Raw genomic sequence first — 20,254 nt, forward strand, 5'->3', positions numbered from 1 at the left:
CCTTGTGCTGACACTGTGCCAGTCTGTCTTGTAATGGACAGGGTATCAAAGGGATTAATGGTACAAAGCCTTGTGCTGACACTGTGCCAGTCTGTCTTGTAATGGACAGGGTATCAAAGGCATTAATGGTACAGCCATTCAATGACACTGACTTGTCCACCTTGTCATGGAAAGGGTTCCACACAGATTATTTGAGCAATTTTTTTTATGGAGACTGACCCAGACCGTCTGTAATGTTACGACATGTTGTAACTATATAGTTTACCTTCGGCCTAGGGCGGTTGGGTAGCCCAGTGGTTGAAGCGTTGGCTCGTCACGCCGAAGACCCGGGTTCGAATCCCCACATGGGTACAATTTGTGAAGCCCATTTCTGGTGTCCCCCACCGTGATGTTGCTGGAATATTGCTAAAAGCGGCGTAAAACCAAATTCAGTCAGTCAGTCAGTCAGACCTTCGGCCTACGAATGTCGTAGCGCTACAAAAGCTTTGTGGATGAGGACCCTGCTCTTTAATCATGGGTGTACCCTTCCTTTGTTACAACTGATATTTTGCTTACATTCGAGTATAAAATATCAGGATTTTCTTAGTTTAATAGGATGTAAGTAAATTTTCAAGTAATCTTGATTATGACTTTACTCAAAATGAAATCATTTTTGAGAAACCTCCATGTTCCTGTTGTAGGTTCCAGTTATCTGCCTCAGTTTCAATAAAGTAATATGATCTGAGACTGCAAATCAGAGGTCTACCATCTGGGATTGGTGCACTGTTTGATACACCCCAAATCCTCCTGATTAGCCCAAAATATATCCTAAGGTTTGTCAGCACAATACCTTTGCTTATGGGGTTTCACCAAAGTGGCCAATGTCCGAGACATTGGGCAGTCCTCACACATTAAGCTGACACACATGGATTCAAAGTAAACAGGTGTGATACACCATGATCACTCGCTCTCACTCTCATTCCCCCTATGCAGAATACATTAGAAGCCGAATTTCAACAGAAAAGAACTCGGTATTTCAGCATTAACATGTTTATTCCATAATGAGCTTGTGATCAGCCTGATGCACACCAATATAGTTCTATATCACCTCATACATGTCATAGCACATCCAATGTTCTAACATTTTGTCAGCTAGTAATTCGTGTTTGTGGACTCTCCCAACAAGAGGAAGGTATAGGTGGCTTTAGTAGTCTAAGCCATTGCACAGTCTCAATAACTAAGCCAGGATGCAGTGTTTCCCCTTAACCCTGAAAAGCTGCAGGCCCTAAGGACCCAAAACCATAAAAAAGCTGTGGGTCCTGATCAGAATGTGTAGGCCCAATATTTTAATTTGGAAATAATACTTTTAGTTATTTGGGATGAAGAAGCTGTCGGTCATAAGGACATGCAGAATAGCTGTGGGTCCGAGTGGTTTTCAGTCGGCTTCGGGTATGAGATATGCTGAATGTTAACAAGTTCTGAAAAACAAGATTTTAGGATCCTGTAATAAAGAAAAACATTTCTTCACTCATCAAGTCTGACTTGACACTGGATGTTATTATTACATGTTAGGCTGTGAATGAGGTTTTCTATGTTGCTGTGTAGCAGGCCTATCTGTAACCTTGACCGTTTCATAAGCTGTATGCACAAAGCAATCTGTTGGACAGATGTATTTACAGTCAATACCAACATGAGACTTGGTCTCCCAGTTTTAACAATATGTACAACTAAAAATAGAAGTATAAAATATATACAAATACAATTGAGGGTGATGTTGATGCCCATTTTGATATTTCCTTCAAAGAGATAGGAAACAACATTTTGAAAGTTGAAAAGTATTGAAAATGACACCCATCAGTGATTCAGTTTTCATTACAGGTAAGAGTTCCCTCTTTGCATTGTTTTTCTTGAATATATAGTTTGTGAAAATATTTGTACACCATGTAAACAAAATGTTTGTGTATAGTTATCATTTAAATGTGTGTTGATGTTATTTGTATGTGCATAAATGTCTATTTTGAGTCATGCCATTAAAATTTAGATGTGGAGGCAAATGTGTTCAGTGCATTCAGCAATGTAGAAGATACTACTATAATACACTAGATTTACACCTCTTTCTCCTTCTTTGAAGGTAGGAACTCCTCACAGTTGTATCTGGTGCAACAAGTGGGGTAAAGTCAAGAGGACAAACTCATGTACACCACTGTCTTCAGGTTTGTCAACAATTATTGACTCATCACATAAGTTGTTCTTGGTTTAAAGTGTTAATCATGTTAAGTACAAGACAATCCTTCATCTGGTACTGATAGTGTTTGTGGAGATGACTTCACATAATTGATAGATCTTCTGCCAACATGAACTACCAGTCTCTGGATGTCTATGCCTCAGAGCGGTTGTGTCTGCTGCTGATCGTGCCAAGGGTGTTGATGTTCACGATGCTGCAGTTTTCATCTGAGGTCACGGACTGTGTGTCTGGGCTTGGTTCTACACGGATGTTGGGCAGCCATGTTGTTTTGCCAGTTGTTGCATCTGTCTCAGAGCTAACAGACTCTCGGTTGTTGCTGAAATTGTCGTCGTCGGAATGTGCGGGCAGCAACCGTGTGAGCTAGGAGGAAATCCCAAACGGTGCTGCTGTTGTTGGCTTTGGTGGTAGACAGCTTCCTTCTCCTCCTGTATGAGATGAGAATAGATCATGTAGCAGCTGTATCAGTTTGTTAGTCTACAGGTTGAATATATACATGACACTGCTTGTGCTGTAGCTTAATTTGAAAATCCATTGTAAATGGCAAGCTGTTCAAGGTAGCTGTTGTAACGTTAGTAAATATCAAAGCCAAGGACTGTTTCTCTGGGGAAGAGTTTGAAAAGTGATCCTCTGAGTTATTATTAAATCAAAAACTGCTTTTATGTTGAATAAAAACATATAACACTTTTGTTTGATAGATTCTATTGAACTGGATTTACTTCTGAGAGAAGTGTGTCTCTAAGGGATATGATCCCAAAAAATGTTTCCCTAGGGAAGAACAATATTAGAATTCTGTCTCTGAATTGTAAACTGTGGATATATCTTAGCCTCATATCAAACCTCCCTTGTTACTCTTGTCCTCAAAGAGAAATTTGGCCATGAAGTGAATATCATGCTGACACCTACCTGCCCCAGTAAAAGATGAAGCCAAAGATGGTCAGCATTAGTCCAACAATGGCTGCAGTCATCCCTCCCATCATTCCTGTGGTGACTGGAACAAGATGACACAGCTCGTCATCAACACAAAGTGATACAGAGAACTACAATATACATCATATAGTTTAGAGGGGCGGTGGGGTAGCCTAGTGGTTAAAACGTTCGCTCGTCACGCCGAAGGCCCGGGTTCGATTCCCCACATGGGTACAACTTGTGAAGCCCATTTCTGGTGTCCCCCGCCGTGATATTCCTGGAATATTGCTAAAAAACGGCATAAAACCATACTCAGCCAGTCATATTGTTTAGAATTTTGCTTTTGAGGCTTCATGTTGAAGATGCAGCAGGTGCTTGTAGACAGAGATGTACATGGTGATACATGTATACAAAGAAGAGCTACAAAGAGACCTTTACAAGTTCATAAGAAATGTCATCTGAAAGCATTGTCACCTTAGTTGATTGTTTGTTTATAAATGAGCACACTGAGTGATTGTGACAGTTGTGTCTGAAAAAGGGTAAGTGTCTGCTTCTCAACCAGTGGCACCAGTTACAAAAAACAAAAAAACCAAAAAATCCCAATCGTTCACCTGAAGTAAAACATAGAAAGAATATTTCTTCATTAAACCTATATGTAGGTAGACACCAAAGGCTAGAGCCACAGGAGTATTGCTCAATAAATTTTAAAGATGTCATTTGGAAACTTGATGTCATCCTCCTTGTCATTCATTCTGGTGGAAATTTTTGTCAGCCTGAATCATTATGCATAGATATGAAAAAACATAGCAGGCACAATGGTCTCACAAAAAGGATATATCAGGTGAAACAGAATTGGCATCAATTATTGACATCAGATTATCAAATTACCCCAAACTTATTGACAAATTACCTTATTTTGTCTATTTTTAATCAAAGAAAAAATTCCATTTCCTATGCATAAAGTAACAAATCAGCATAAAAGAGTATGTGATTTGTGGATTATTCAACCTATATGCTTTACCCCAAACTGTTGCAACTATGGTACAGCATTGAAGAGAGCTCCAGCATTCCTTGTATTATGTTCTTAGTTACCTGTATCTGTCGTATGCTTTCATTTTCATTTATCTATTATATCTGTTGTCAACATGTTTAGTAACAAATGCCACATAGATCAAGAAATGAGTTCTTTTCCTTGAGCATATAATTTGGGTTAGTAGTTTACAACTAAAAAAATAAGATGTTTGGACAATTTTCTGCGATTGCAATAATGCAAAGGTAAATCCTTTGAGTTTTTGAGAATATACATGGTATTCATTACACTTTTCTCAAATATTCCCTGTGAAAGTAGAGAAAGTGCTTCTTTGACTGAGATTATGTGGTACATTTGCTTGACTCAGCAGCGTTTGTCTTATTGTACAGACATTGATTGACTTTAGGAAAATAGTACTGCAGCATGGTCCATATATGCACTCGCCTTATTATGAACTCTATGTTCACAAAGTATGTTGGTAAATAATTAATGTAGTAATGCTTACTCCTAATGTTTTGTGATCAAGTCATCTGGAACAACTACCAACCTTCCATGTCTCCATGGGGCAGTAGCACACATTTTGAAGCAAATAAAGAATAAATTATTATGGCTACATGGTTACGAAAGAAGTGTTATTTGTTCATTGTCATATTTCTTTAGGATTACTTCATGACGACTTATTAGAACCCATGTTGAGAAATTGTATTTCCATTATTGGGATGTATGTGTGTGTCTTGATGCAACGTGTGTTGGCGATGTGTTTGTTAATGTTTATTTTGGTGCTGTGTGTATGTGTGGAAGATACATGTGTCAATCATGCATGTGGTTTATGAGTATTTGTGTGTATGTATTGATGTGTTTTGGTGGTGTGTGTGTGATGTGTTGATGTTGTGAAAAGGTGTGTTGATGTATGTGTTGTCTGTGGTGTGTGTGTGTGAGAGAGAGATACGTATTGCCACAATGGAGATGTATAACTGCACTTACAAAAGCAACATCTGACACACCTTTTTTCTATTATGCGTTCTCTTTCCTTCTAATTACTGATTTCCGAGAAATAGTCATAATTATGCATATCAGGAAGTTATATGGTGATATGTTTAATCATTGTGACATCAGGCATGACCAACTTGTTGAAGTTATTGAGGTCACGAAGTTGAGTGTGTTCTGTGCTCTGTAATCAGTGCATCAATGGAATGTATCTTGATGTGAAACTTGTGGATTAAGATGCACAACTCCTCAAAATTGGTGACATTGTATTTTGTTGTAAAGTGATATAGCTGGAATTCTGGTGACTGTGGCGTAAATAACAAACAGAAAAACTGTATATATAATTAGCTTCCAAATGTGATCTTATTTCACTTAAATATACTCCATACTTAACTCTAAACTTTGGACAGTCATAACAATTCAGGCTTTTAGTTTGGAGAAATGGTAGACCCAATGGCCGTCTGTCCTCAAACTTAATATACAGAATTGCCTCCCTTAGCTGACTCAGGTGGTGATCACTGATTTCACCGAAATACAGTCCGTTTGAGACAAAATGATACCGATGAATTGCAATCTAACACAAAAAACAAATCGACATAAAAGAATCAAACCAACGCGGACTGCAATAAAAACAACAGACCAACTCTAGAAAAAAATTGCATAATTTGTGTCACAAAAATAAAAAAAATTGTTTAAGAAACTGTCATCATTTATTTGTTTAATTTGACATACCTTTGAGGGATGTACTGTTCAAAGTTGCATATATTCCATCTCACTCACAAGTTTTCAGAATATGTCAAAATTACCTGTATTATTCTGTCACACTGTGGGGACAAGGTCATATCATGTACTCACATGCAAAACTGGATGTTGATGCTGACGATGATGACTTGACAGTTGCAGTGGTGGTTGTGAAGGTCACATCCATCTCCACGTGCTTCCCTGGGGATGGGGAGGGTGTCATGTGGGGGGATGATCGAGACCCAGGATTTGACAAGTTAGATCTAGACCATGGTTTGTTAGTTCGATCTGATGTTGGATGTTCTGGTCCTGACCTTGGTGTTGCGTCTTTGGTTGGTTTAGAAGATGTCCCTGTATACAGGTCATAGTCAGGTGTCTTAGTCACAGTGGTACTTCCTCTCTTTTGTGTACTTGGTGCTCTGGATGTTGTTGTTGCTGTGGTGGTTGTTGTTGCTGTGGTGGTTGTTGTTGTTGTAGCTGCTGTTGTCGCTGGTTTGCTCGATGCTGCTACATTGTTTGGTTGACTGGAATTTCCTGGCAACACAAAAAGTAACAACTGTTACAAATATACAGATGCTTTTTCACCATGTTCATAGGATTTGCTTTTCCTGAAAAGATACAAAATGACACTGTCCTGACAACATGAAAGTTGTTGCTATTATGTGTGAAGAGTTGGGTGCCTTAGTTTTGAACCAAAGATTTGTCATGGTGATTTTGTTCCGTGGCACGAGGTGAAGGTGCCCAATTGTGTCATTGTCTGGTTTTATCAGTGTCCATCCAAATGTGTCGGAGTCCAGTTTTGTCAGTATCTGTTTGCGTTGGTGTTCAGGATGTGGCGTTAGCTATGTAAGTGCCCCCTTTTCAACAATATCATAATTGTCAATGTTTTGTCAGTGTCTTTGTCCATTGTCATTGAATGGTTGTGTCAATGTCCAGTATTGTCAGTGTGCTGTCAGTGCCTGGTTGTGTCATCGAGTTGTGTCAGTACCTGGTTGTGTCATTATCAAGTTTTGTCAGTTCCTGGTTGTGTTGTTATTGAGTTTATTGAGTTGTGTCATTATTGAGTTGTGTCAGTGCCTGGTTGAGTCATTATAAAGTTGTGTCAGTGCCTAGTTGTGTCATTATCAAGTTGTGTCAGTGCCTGGTCGTGTCATTATTGAGTTGTGTCAGTGCCTGGTCGTGTCATTATTGAGTTGTGTCAGTACCTGGTTGAGTCATTATAAAGTTGTGTCAGTGCCTAGTTGTGTCATTATTGAGTTGTGTCAGTGCCTAGTTGTGTCATTATTGAGTTGTGTCAGTGCCTGGTTGTGTCATTATTGAGTTGTGTCAGTACCTGGTTGAGTCATTATAAAGTTGTGTCAGTGCCTAGTTGTGTCATTATCAAGTTGTGTCAGTGCCTGGTTGTGTCATTATTGAGTTGTGTCAGTGCATGGTTGTGTCATTATCAAGTTGCGTCAGTGCCTGGTTGTGTCATTATTGAGTTGTGTCAGTGCCTGGTTGTGTCATTATAAAGTTGTGTCAGTGCCTAGTTGTGTCATTATCAAGTTGTGTCAGTGCCTGGTTGTGTCATTATTGAGTTGTGTCAGTACCTGGTTGAGTCATTATAAAGTTGTGTCAGTGCCTGGTTGTGTCATTATTGAGTTGTGTCGGTGCATGGTTGTGTCATTATCAAGTTGTGTCAGTGCCTGGTTGTGTCATTATTGAGTTGTGTCATTACTGAGTTGAGTCATTATTGAGTTGTGTCAGTGCCTGGGTGTGTCATTATCAAGTTGTGTCAGTGCCTGGTTGTGTCATTATTGAGTTGTGTCAGTGCCTGGGTGTGTCCTTTTTTGTCAGTGGTCAGTTTTGTCAAGATGTTCAAATCCAGGCTGCTTGTACTTACCCTTCAGACAGATGTAAGTGAGTTGCATGAAGTTTGTGTGTGACATGTAGTCCTCACTGCAGTGTCCTGTTGTGTCCAGCCACTGGGTCTGCATGGAGCAAGTTGTCAGACCAGCACACACTGCCTTGTAGGGGTCTGTCCTTTCATCAACACCCCCTGGGAGAGAGAAGGCACAGGTTGTTTCTGTGAGGTAGCAACAGGCTGGGTCATGGTTTGTGTTGACAGTTGGGACTGGGCAGTTGTCAGCCTTAAGCTTAGCTCCATACAGGACCTCGGTCACCTTGATTACAGTCCCATCTTCACAGTTCATTTCCAGGAAGTTGTTGGCAGTTCCATAACATGCAGATGACTGCAGAGCTGAAACATTAAGTTATACAGAGCTAAAATCAGATCCACACTCAGCTGAAACAACCCACACATGCACAAACAGCTGGAACAGCCCACACATAAAGAAATAAAATATCGAATATACACACACAAAGCTGAAACACCCAACACATACTGAGCTGAAACACCAAAAATACTGAATTGCAAAAGTAACATCACACTGATAGAGGTTTCTTAATGCACAAACTCTGTCAATTTTTATTGAAAACCCTGTTAACAAAACTGTACAATCATAAAATAAACACCACCTTGTTTGCATTTGGTTTGAAAGGTGATGTTTCTTTTGTGGTTCAGTATAGATTGAAAGAAGGGATAGTATATTATTGTGGGTCATCAAATCAAAATCAGACACATACACACAGACAATCTCCTGTTATAAAATGTATTGTATCACCTTTCTATTAAGATAAGTACCCTGGATCCTTATCTTTTCCTTTCTCGCTTTTATTTCTAATGACATTGACTCATGATAATTTGACAGGATGACTATTTCTGATGGTGTACCATACAATTTAAGCTCAAAACAGAGCCATGTTAAAATTGGGTATTTGCCCGAACAGTATGGAAATATAATATACCGGGGTACTTGATAACAGGATTGCTGTGTTTTCTTGGTTTGCAAAGATCCTATTATCAAAGTGACAACTTATCAGTACAGTTTTGCTAATCATTAATGATATCACTGAACATTTTGTGTGCTGTCGCTGATCAGCACACATTTTTCAAACAACCAAATATGTTAAAATTTAAAATATATATTCTTTATTATAAATGATCAATTTTTCACTTTACCATTCGCTTTGTTAAAGCTCTGATGTAGTGCTCAACATACACATGTATATTTAAAACACTGATGTTCTATGTTGATTCATTTGTCAGAACCAGACTAAGGGGATATTGTGGCTAAAAGTCTGGTTAAAGGCTTGAGCAGATATACATTGTCAAGGCATATATCTTAGCTACAAAACATGATAAAGGTACCAGGAGCGTTTCTGTTTGTCCATGAATTGTTTGGTATATATCCTGTTGACAATGGTTCTAACAACAGAAATGTTGCACATTTGAAGTGGTTAATCCATAACATCATTTTGGGGATGTTACGTTAGCCAGCTTCAGTTGCTCATTGTCAACTAATTCAGGTCACATTTGCATGTGAGATTCTTATGCATCAAACATTTCAGCTGAGTTTACTCTGCTTCAACAGCTGTCTCCATTTTAGCACAAGGTTATTTGATTCCTTAACAGTTTAACAAATCAACATTTCACGATGCTGGAATGCAGGGCTTTGAGGGGATGTCCTTGAAAAAGCACACATGTGAAGTTGGGGAGGCGGCACCTACACCTCTCCTGTTGTCCATCAAGGGACTGATTGTTTTGATGGTCTACCTGTCAGTGAATCAGAGAGTTCGATCTCACTACATCTTCTTTTTTAACATTATTCTTCTATTTGATGAGAATTAGAAATTTTACAAAATGAGAATTGTAAATATTACAAAATTACAAAATTACACCAATAAAAGTAATAATCTGATTATATGATATAATGATAAAAATATGTTTGTGAAGTTTGCACGTAAAATACATTGGATTTTTCCTGTTCAAATCATTTTAGAGAGCATTGTATTTTGAAGATGGTTATTTGACTCCAAACCTTTGACAGTTTTACTTTAGTTGGATTCATTGGCTTGAGTTCAATCTGTTATGTTCTTTCCAACTACAAAAGAAGGATATAAGCCTCCTGATCCAAACTCTTTCTGAACATACATTACTCCTGCATATATCATACCCTCTCATCCCTACATCTGGAGTCAAATAAAAAGGTTAATTACCCTGTAACTTTTTCTGAGACGAGACTTCACTGTTAGACAAGGTTGTGTTCAAACACCATTTTCAAACATAACCTTTCATAATGGCTGTTTTTGTCGGCCATGTTTGAATGTGACTGTTAAAAGCAAGCCTGGGGAATGTGATAACACTCCCAAATAAACTTTACATTGGTATGGATCGGTGGGTGGTTGTGGCTCAAGTTTACGGTTGTGTTCTGTTGATCGTGCATGCTGGTGTTGGTGCACTATTGGCTGAACATGGCAGCTGCACATGTTGTCAAGCAGCAAGTTGTCATGAACAGTACTGACTTCACAACGGAAATGTCCACCTTTACATAACTTTACATAATATATGTTTCTAATGAGTTTTTTCAAAAAATCTCACATTTCCTCCAACCTTAACTGTGGGGATTCAGAAACAGTTTGCTGTACATGTGATCAACTAAAATGGGGATCTGGGTGCCGTTGTTCAAAACAACATTAGTGCTAAGTTTGCAAAGTCTGGAAGTTACATTCACCTTGTGTTAAGCATATTTTATTGTCCAAAATAGCAAAGGATTAGGCGACCACCTTGGCACTAACTCTGTACAACAAGACCCTGGCGGTTACAAGGTTTGAAGTGGTGGTTTGCATCATACCACAAAAATCAAAGTAGCTATGTTGTTAAAGCCTTTGTTCATGACATTGAAGTTCTGGGTTTGACTCCACACATAGGTACAAAGGTATGAAGCCTGATGTCTCCTGCTGTGATAACACTGGACAACTGCTATGACATAGGAATGATCCACTTTTTCACCACCTAGAATGAGAATTGCCCATGACAGTTGTCAGGTATCTACCTTGTAATGTGTAGTGACCAGACTTTGATCCTGTTCTGATATGCTTCTGTATTTACTTGAAACATTACTTTATGGTGATAATCAGGTTGTTTCCATGCTCTATGGTATCCACACATGTCAGCCCCCATGGTCAATGCCAATAAATTCCTTATGTTAAATAGTTGTACTTTCATATGAAACTTTTAATTATTTGAATCATGTAAAACTTGGTCATAAATACTAAAATATTACAATATTAAAATATACAAGTCTTCTGCTAACAAATTTGCCATGATGATTAGCAAGTGTAATTGACTCATATTCTACATTTTCAAACAAATATTTAAGGCAAAATTTCTTTTTCATTTATTTCATAAAGGACATACAAACTTCGAAAAGGCTGTTGTCATTTACAATTACTTTCCATTTAATACTTTATTTGTAAACTACATTCAACAAGAGCAATTGGACCAGCCTCATGGTTACTGCTCTTACTGCTTGTAGTGTTGTCTTCAATACTGACAGCATTGTGAAGATTTTGGACAGAGCTTACAGCTGATTCGCCATTGGGTATGTTGCAAGGTAAATATTGTCTGGGGAGCGTGGTCTTGGCTTGCAAGCTTGTTAAGGAGAGATTTTGGGGGTTATTTTTTTTACAGATTTTAAGAGTGAAAAAATTGCTTGCTAGGTTTGGAAAAAGGTGAAAATATTGCATCATACCTGCTTGTTTAATCGTTTTAAAGATTGAGTTTGATTTAAGAAATTAACATGACTTTAAAATAACACTATAATCATGGCAGGCCACCTTGGAAGACATGTTTGGCATTTTCCATAATGAGATCAAACTGCTGATGTAACAGTTATTGGCTCATAAACATGATTACACCCTCTCTTTTATATACATGTATTGAAATTTGTTGTCACATTTATTTATTCATTGTATTATCAGAGGCCCCAAGAAGCCATTGTCTGTGTATTGGGTGCAGAAATAGTAATTAATGTTCCATGATGCGGGTAACGAACAATATTATTTCGTCATTTGAGTTCTTCCCAGGGTAACCAGCATGTCTGACTAGACAGATTAGTTATTTAGCATTGTCAAACAGAATAATGTTGTCTTAGAAAAGTCTTTCATTTGATTTGATATAAGATCAATATGGCAAGGTAATTAAGGCTGTTCTCATGTTTGTGCCTGTCCAATATGGACGATTCAATAGTCAAATATCCTTATGGAAACGACCACCTCCAGTATACACAGGAGCACGCACTTGTTTGGGCTTGACCAACTATTTTCTAATGTTACAGGTGATCTGACACTGATATCTGCTATGTTTAATTAAAAATATGCATAGCTAATGCATTTTCTGTTTTGGCTGACTATAACTTTCTCTCAGGCTTAGGGCCTCTGCACATGAGGTACAAACAGAAATATCATAGTGAAGCAGACACTATAAAAGTTTACGTAATATCTGTGTATTTACAAAATTTTGTATTGACAGACTTTTTAGGAATTAAATTCTAAGAACATCAGCATCTTTAATACTGTATAAAAGAAGTTAAAAGTTTTTATGAACTATAGGATATTCACATGCAGCATCCAATTATGAGCATTGTTAAGATATGTACATCTAAAGATATGATGGTATTCATTGCCAACATCGTTCATGTTACGGTATGTACAAGCGTTAGACATTTCTGTGAACTCCAGAGTAATTGGTTGATTTCTTTATTGCCATGGGATATTCATTTAATGAACAATGAATGTAGATTAAAATACAAATTTCATTCATAGCTAACAGCTTTCACAATTCGCAAATGGTTTCAGAATTTAATAATACAGTCACTTACTGGAGTGTTATTACCATTATTTTGTAATGTTCCGGAGTATTTTACTAAATTTTGCTGTCCTTGTTTGAAAAAATACTTTTAAAATATCTAGTTTGTTGGCATATTATTTTGTCTTCTTTTTCATAATATTTATTTAGCATTTCGGACATTTACCTAAAATACACTCGCAGCATTATTTGTTATTTTATTTATTAACCAACTGTGCTTGAGGCATTTTGACCTATCTCTAAAGGAGAAATTAAATTCTTCTGGCCTTGGAAATATTAGGATGTAGAATTAAGTTTGAATCCCAGTGATACTGAGCATGGGAGGAATGCTCAAAATACTGGAGACGCTCCCACAAACTTACGTTGTTGATATGAAACAATGATTTTATCAGTCCGCATTGTTGCTGTGTTTTCCATTATTTGTTTTCTTGAGTATGTGTTTATATGTGAAAAGGAATGCAACTAAATATTTATATTGGGCCACGCTAGGTATCTGGGGAAACTTGGACACTTTCAAAGAGAGGCCATTGCCAGTGTACAGTATCTCCAGTGGCTGGTAGCACACTGGATTACCCACAAGGACAAACTATTGTTGTATTATGGCTTAAGGATATTTGACTTAAACTGGTCCTGATGTGATCCTTTGAAGCAAACTCCTTGGCAGCCCGACCTATTTGTGTGCCTGGCTGATTATTTGACATGACGGACTACAGACAAATGTCGCCTTAATGAATTGAGTACGCTTTCATGCCATTTTCTGTTAAGGGATTTTGCCAGGCAATTGTGTCCATGTACAAGAACATGTCAGCAACTCTTTAGTGTGTACCTGTCTTCATTAATCTGTATAAGTGGCTGGGAGGACACTGTAATTTTGATTTGTTCCTTGTCAAGAATCAGATGCTGGTTGAAAAACATAATCAAAGAATCCACCTCGTGTGTTATGGACTTGTGCACATTGAGGAGCATGTGTGAACAAGCTGTGACAATGTTTGATTATTGCTTCTTCTCTTGAAAGACAGGTTTTTAATGCAGTCTACCCACTTTTCATTCTTATGTCAACATGGTCTTGTGGATTGAACAGATAACCAGAAGACATGTTGCTTCAGTTGTTACCCAAGGCCCCGTTTCACAAAGCGATCACAACGCTACGATTGTTGTAAGCCAGTGTTATGGTATATGACTTACAACGGTCATAGCATTACAGTCACTTTGTGAAATGGGACCCAGCATTGCACTTGGCGTTAAGGGACGTTTAAACCCCATTTTCAGCTTATGTATATTGTTTTCCTGTGTTTCATTATTTCAGTAGTTTTGTTTTCTGCATTTTACCCTAACTCAACATTATAAACAACAAATGTGAGGAATACATGAAATATATCTAATTGTTTGTTAATTTTCAAATGTATGTGATTGTTGCCACAAATACACAATAAATGACAATGATTTTGTAATTTTTCATTACTGAAAACCTGGTAAACCAACCATAGTCCTGTACTAGACATTTCATTTACCTGTCCAAAAACTAAACAGGATGTTAAATATATTTACTGTCAAGTCTTAACTGTCAACGGTTTGTAATTTACAAAATTTCATGTCAGCTTTCTTGAGTTTATGAAGGATTTGGGGCCTTGTTTTATTTTAAAAAAGCTATTTTAAGTGTCTGTTTTATGATAGCCATGAGGCAGCGCTGTGAAAATAAGACTGACGGATCCCAAAGGTTTAACATATTTACACTATGTCTGTGTATGGTTAAGGATGTAATTTACATGCACATTATAAAACAAGGTATGCAAAATATGTCCATTACATTTTATGTATATATTTTCATGAAACACATTTGAAAAAAACAACCACATTGGAATACTTGATTATGGTAACATTGTGTTAATTATCATGTAAATATTGATTTCTAAAAATGTTCTTGTCTCTAAACATTTGATTTCTGTGAAATTCATGTGAATCAAATAATGCAATTTGAATTTATATGAGCATAGATTTTTGCCAAGATGATATGTGACATTTGAAGTTCTCGACTGGCACAGTTCTCAAACATTCATAACTAGTATTATTTTTTTTTCACCAGAATATTCTCCACTACAGTCAGAAACAGAAAAAATAAATATCTTTAGTGTCTCTCTTTCATAACAATAAACATAAGGGAGTGTCGCTTTCACATAATGTACTTTACTTAGCTACATTTTCGGGATTTCCGAAGAATTACAAAATAGTGTGTTTAAAACAAAGATTGCTGAACAACACTTGTAAGTTATCTAATTCCAGGGATACAGTAATGTTAATAGGATCAGATTATCAAAATCCAAGGATGCTGTAATGTTAACAGGATTAGGTAATGTTATAGAGGAATAAGGTATTATTAATGTGAGGATGTTATTTATCCCCCGCAACTTCGTTGTTATGGGGGATATAGAAACGAGTTCCGTGTGTCCGTCCGTCCATCCGTGCATCTGTGCAACCATCACACTTTGTCCGAAGCATATCTTCTAAACTATTGGTGATAGCTTAACCAAACTTGGTACACAGGTCAACCATGATCCCTAGATGTGCCTTTTGGGGGTTAGACTTAGGCTGTGACTCTGAGGATGTCATCTTGTCCGGAGCAGATCTCCCAAACTATACATGCTAGCTTCATCAAACTTGGTACATATGTCAAGCACGATCACTAGATGTGCATTTTGGGGGTTAGACCCAGATATGAATTTTATTTTTTGCGGTTTTCATGGAAACTTGACTTATGCTGTGGCTATGAGGATGTCATCTTGTCCGGAGCAGATCTCCTAAATTATACATGCTAGCTTCATCAAACTTGGCACACATATCAAGCATGATCCGTAGATGTGCCTTTTGGGGTTTAGACCCAGATATGATGTTTATTTTTTGTGGTTTCCATGGAAACGTGACTTAGGCTGTGACTATGAGGATGTCATCTTGTTGCATTTCCATGGCAACAAGTTAGGCTTCAACTGAATTTGGTGGTAGTGCTCCTCTCTGGAGCAAATCTTAAAAACCTTTCAATACTCTCCTTCCACTCTGCTGTATACACTCCAAAACATTTGACATAATCATAACTAACTAGTAGACATATTCATAAAGAGTATTTTGCCGTTGAGGGGGATATTGATGACTTTGTCTTCTTGTTTAACTTTGTTTCAATGATGATGGAGACAATTATCAATATGATGAAGGTTTTAGACATTCACCAAGCCAGGCTTAAATATCAGTGAGATTGTCTGTGTGTCCTGTATGTTAATGTACCCTGCCATCATATAGTTGCTTATTCTATCAGCCACTGGTTTGTGTGTGTCTCAGAGTGCCAGGGCGGTGGGGTAGCCTAATGGTTAAAGCGTCGGCTCGTCACGCTGACGACCCGGGTTAGAATCCCCACATGGGCACAATGTGTGAAGCCCATTTATGGTGTCCCCCGGCCGTGATATTGCTGGAATATTGCTAAAAGCGGCGTAAAACTCAACTCACTCACTTACTCACTCACTCAGAGTGCCCCATGTCCTAGATGGTTGTTCATGCTGTCTTCAACAGGCTTGGCTAGTCAAGATTCAGTTCCATGCAAAATACATTGAAATAGCTGTAATGGTGACTGAGGTGTAAAACAACTTTCAACCACTCTCGAACAATGGGCAGAAAATTATCTCTGTTTTCACAGTAAATATCCTATTGAAGCCTGAACACCCCTCTTACACAATTTGTCAAACATGTAGCTTCTGAAGGCTGTTATCACCTGAAAAATCCCCTCCTTTAAACATCCTGTCCTGTAATGTAAAGGCTCTCCCAATACGAGCTCGACTTTAATGTGGAGACTCATCTGAATGCTGGCTATTGTAAACAAAAACTGATTGAAGGCTGTTAGAGCACTGCAGTGTCCATTGTGTTAGAGGGTGTTGTATGTGTGTGTATGCGTCACCACCAATACACATTGTAAACAAACGCACACGGAATAGCTCCTTGGGGTGAAATTCTCATCAAATGTTTATGTACATTAAAAATCGTTGAAGTTACACTTTTGTGAACATTTATTTCACTTGGTGGTCTGGAGTTGAATGTCGGAAGTACTACTGAAGTAAATGATTCATACATTTGATCACATGTGATTCTTTCTATTCTTGCTGAGATTGTTGGAATCATTTTATTGAATATAAGAATGATGTTTTCCGACTTAAAGCACATTGAAGCTCTAATGCAAACATTCAAAAGAGTACATTGACATTTTTCTGTAACATTTGATGATATTCACATCTGAGATCCCATACTTAATTACTAAATATGTCCAAATATGGGACTGATAACCTGTCCCTTGTAACCATGTTGTTGGTTACATCTCTGTAAAGGCCATTTTATGTCACACCCATCACAAACCAGTGGGCACAAGAGCACTTTCAAGTTTTTTGTTTCAGTTATGTCTTCCCTGCCACCATATGTATGTAATTCCCAGGAATTGTGTGTTGTGTTTCTGTGATGTGAGTCTTGTATCTCTGATCTGTGTTGGGGCGGTGGGGTAGCCTAGTGGTTAAAGTGTTTGCTCATCATGCCAAAGACCCATGTTCGATTTGCAACATGGGTACAATGTGTGAAGCCCATTTCTTGTGTCCCCTGTCGTGATATTGTTGGAATATTGCTATTAGCGGCATAAAACTAAACTCACTCACTCACTGATCTGTGTGTAAGTTCAGTGATGAAAGTGTTGATTCTATGATGTATGCATGTAATCTCTGTGAAATGTGTAGTCTTGCTTCCCTGTATGTGTGCAGTTTATGCATTGTCCATGTGATAAAATATTGTACTTTCTAAAATATGTGTATGTGTAATCTCCATTATGTTTGTATAGTTTCCATGATTTGTGTATAGTTTCTGTCATGTTTACCAGCATTTGTTTAGTTCCTGGAATGGAGGTAGTTTCCATCATGTTTCTGCAGTTTCCCGAATGTGTTTATGTGTAGTTTCTGGTATGTGTGTGTAGTTTCTATTGTGTGCCTGTAGTTGCCAGAATAAAGTGTAGTTTTCTTCTTGTTTATTTAGTTATTAAAAATGTGTGTGCAGCTTCTGGAACGTGTGTGTAGTTTTTCGTGTTCCTGTCGTTTCTGGAATGTGTGTGTAGTTTCCATCATGTTTATGTATATTCCCAAATGTGTGTGTGTAGTTTCCATCATGTGTATGTATATTCCCGAATGTGTGTGTGTAGTTTCCATCATGTTTCTGTGTATTCCTGAATGTGTGTGTGTAGTTTCCATCATGTTTCTGTATATTCCCAAATGTGTGTGTGTAGTTTCCATCATGTTTCTATATATTCCCAAATGTGTGTATGTAGTTTCCATCATGTTTCTGTATATTTCAGAATGTGTGTGTAGTTTCCATCATGTTTTTATATATTCCCTAATTTGTGTGTAGTTTCCATCATGTTTCTGTATATTTCCGAATATGTGTGGAGTTTCTATCATGTTTCTATATATTCCCTAATTTGTGTGTGTAGTTTCCATCATGTTTCTGTATATTCCCAAATGTGTGTATGTAGTTTCCATCATGTTTCTGTATATTCCTGAATGTGTGTATGTAGTTTCCATCATGTTTCTGTATATTCCCAAATGTGTGTGTGTGTGTTTCCATCATGTTTCTGTATATTCCCAAATGTGTGTGTGTAGTTTCCATCATGTTTCTATGTATTCCTGAATGTGTGTATGTAGTTTCCATCATGTTTCTATATATTCCCAAATGTGTGTGTGTGTAGTTTCCATCATGTTTCTATGTTTCTATATTCCATGTTTCTATTTATTAATGTGTGTATGTGTTTCCATCATGTTTCTATATATTCCTGAATGTGTGTATGTAGTTTCCATCATCTGTGTGTACTTTCCTGTACATTCCATCATGTTTCTATATAGTGTGTGTAGTTTCCATCATGTTTCTATTTATTCCGAATGTGTGTATGTAGTTTCCATCATGTTTCTGTACATTACCGAAAGTGTCTGTAGTTTCCATCATGTTTCTGTACATGTACCATCATGTCTATATATTCTAAATGTGTAGTTTCCATCATGTTTCTATTTATTCGAATGTGTGTATGTGTTTGTGTAGTTTCCATCATGTTTCATGTTTATTTATTCCCAAAGTGTGTGTGTGTAGTTTCCATCATGTTTCTATTTATTCCCGAATGTCTGTGTAGTTTCCATCATGTTTCTATTTATTCCCGAATGTCTGTGTAGTTTCCATCATGTTTCTATTTATTCCCGAATGTCTGTGTAGTTTCCATCATGTTTCTATTTATTCCCGAGTGTTTGTGCAGTTTCCATCATGTTTCTGTCCTTTGCTGTATCTGAGTGTATTTTCCAGTAAGTGTGAATAGTTTCCATGATGTAAATGTTTGAGCAGTTTCAATCATTTTTGTGTAATTTCTATGATGTGTTTGTGTTGTATTCAGGAACTGTGTGAAGATTATATATGATGGTTTCAAAATTTACAAATTAAGAAAATTCCATGCAAAGTAAAAAGTTGATGGGTGTAGTTCTGATGACATCTATTTAAAATTTCCATCATGTGTTAATTTTCTATGAATATGTTGTCCCTCTGATGTTTGTGTTTCTGTTGTATTATCAGACATTCACATCAAGTACAGAAAATGTTTCAGTATCAAGAACAAATCAATGGTCATCAAATGACTCCTACCTGTGACCTGAGGAAGGCTTGTAGAGAATACAGCCAGAAGTGCCAGGAGGCCATCCCACAGATCCATGTTGTCCAAAAAGATATAGATCAGGGTGGAAACACGAAATTGTCACATTGGTTTTTGTCACTGTTTTCTTCACCTGATGACTGTAATCACATTGAACACCATCTGTAATATTCACATTATTGTTTTCGTCTTGGGTTGAATTTACTGACAGTCCTTTATGTAATACCGTACTTGTGTTACGTGTATGTGAGACGTTTTCGTGGGTTAACTTGGCCTGCTGGGATACCTGTTGAGAGTGAGCGGTGCTGTGTCTACATCAGATGTTGACAAGGATGGTGCGGAGTTTACATTACCCGGGCAGCCATTCAGGGCACTAGGAGGGATTGCCACAGTTACACATTGGGGCACAAAATAGGTGGAGTTGACAACATTTCTGGGATATTATTATGTTGCTTTCGCAAGTTGTTTCCCTTTCAACTTATTCATGTTTGAATTAAGAAAAGTCAAACATGGCCTGGAATGCCTGTGTTCATTTCCAAGAAGGGGCAATATTTCAGATGTCTAAGTGAATGTACACATTGTCAGTGTTGTTGAAACACCATACTGGGCCTCTTGGTGTCTTAAAAGGACCCCTGTCCCTGACAGTTTCAGATCTTTTCAAGGATTTGTTGATCGGTTTCAAACTAACCCCACGTGGCCTGACTGCACTCAGACTGCAGGTATCACAGGAGCCTTGGCTTCATCTTCATGCCTGCTGCCAGATTCCGGTCAAACCAACTCAGTGCATGATGTCACATGTGTGTTTGTGTGTGTGGTGGGCCATGACCTCTGGTCATCACCCTTGAGAGGTGTTTCATTCTGTAGATAAGGGTACTTGAACCACTTCACACCTTCAGTAGTGTAGTGCTGACCCTTGTTTCT

General features: G+C 37.7%; 1 protein-coding gene across 1 annotated transcript; it reads right to left on the minus strand.

The window, feature by feature from the left end:
- Positions 1-1,013: 1,013 nt before the first annotated feature.
- On the minus strand, positions 1,014-19,605 carry LOC124262363 (nuclear pore complex protein DDB_G0274915-like). Its single transcript, XM_046696848.1, has 5 exons — positions 19,327-19,605; positions 7,771-8,127; positions 6,003-6,422; positions 3,128-3,212; positions 1,014-2,649 (listed from the first exon to the last, which is right to left on the minus strand). Exons 1-5 carry the CDS (start codon positions 19,391-19,393, stop codon positions 2,520-2,522), a joined length of 1,059 nt encoding a protein of 352 aa, XP_046552804.1. The 5' UTR covers positions 19,394-19,605; the 3' UTR covers positions 1,014-2,519.
- Between the last annotated feature and the right edge of the window lie 649 nt (positions 19,606-20,254).

Source organism: Haliotis rubra, unplaced genomic scaffold (assembly GCF_003918875.1).
Source record: "Haliotis rubra isolate DU_JTF1 unplaced genomic scaffold, ASM391887v1 Scf832, whole genome shotgun sequence".
Taxonomy (NCBI): domain Eukaryota; kingdom Metazoa; phylum Mollusca; class Gastropoda; order Lepetellida; family Haliotidae; genus Haliotis; species Haliotis rubra.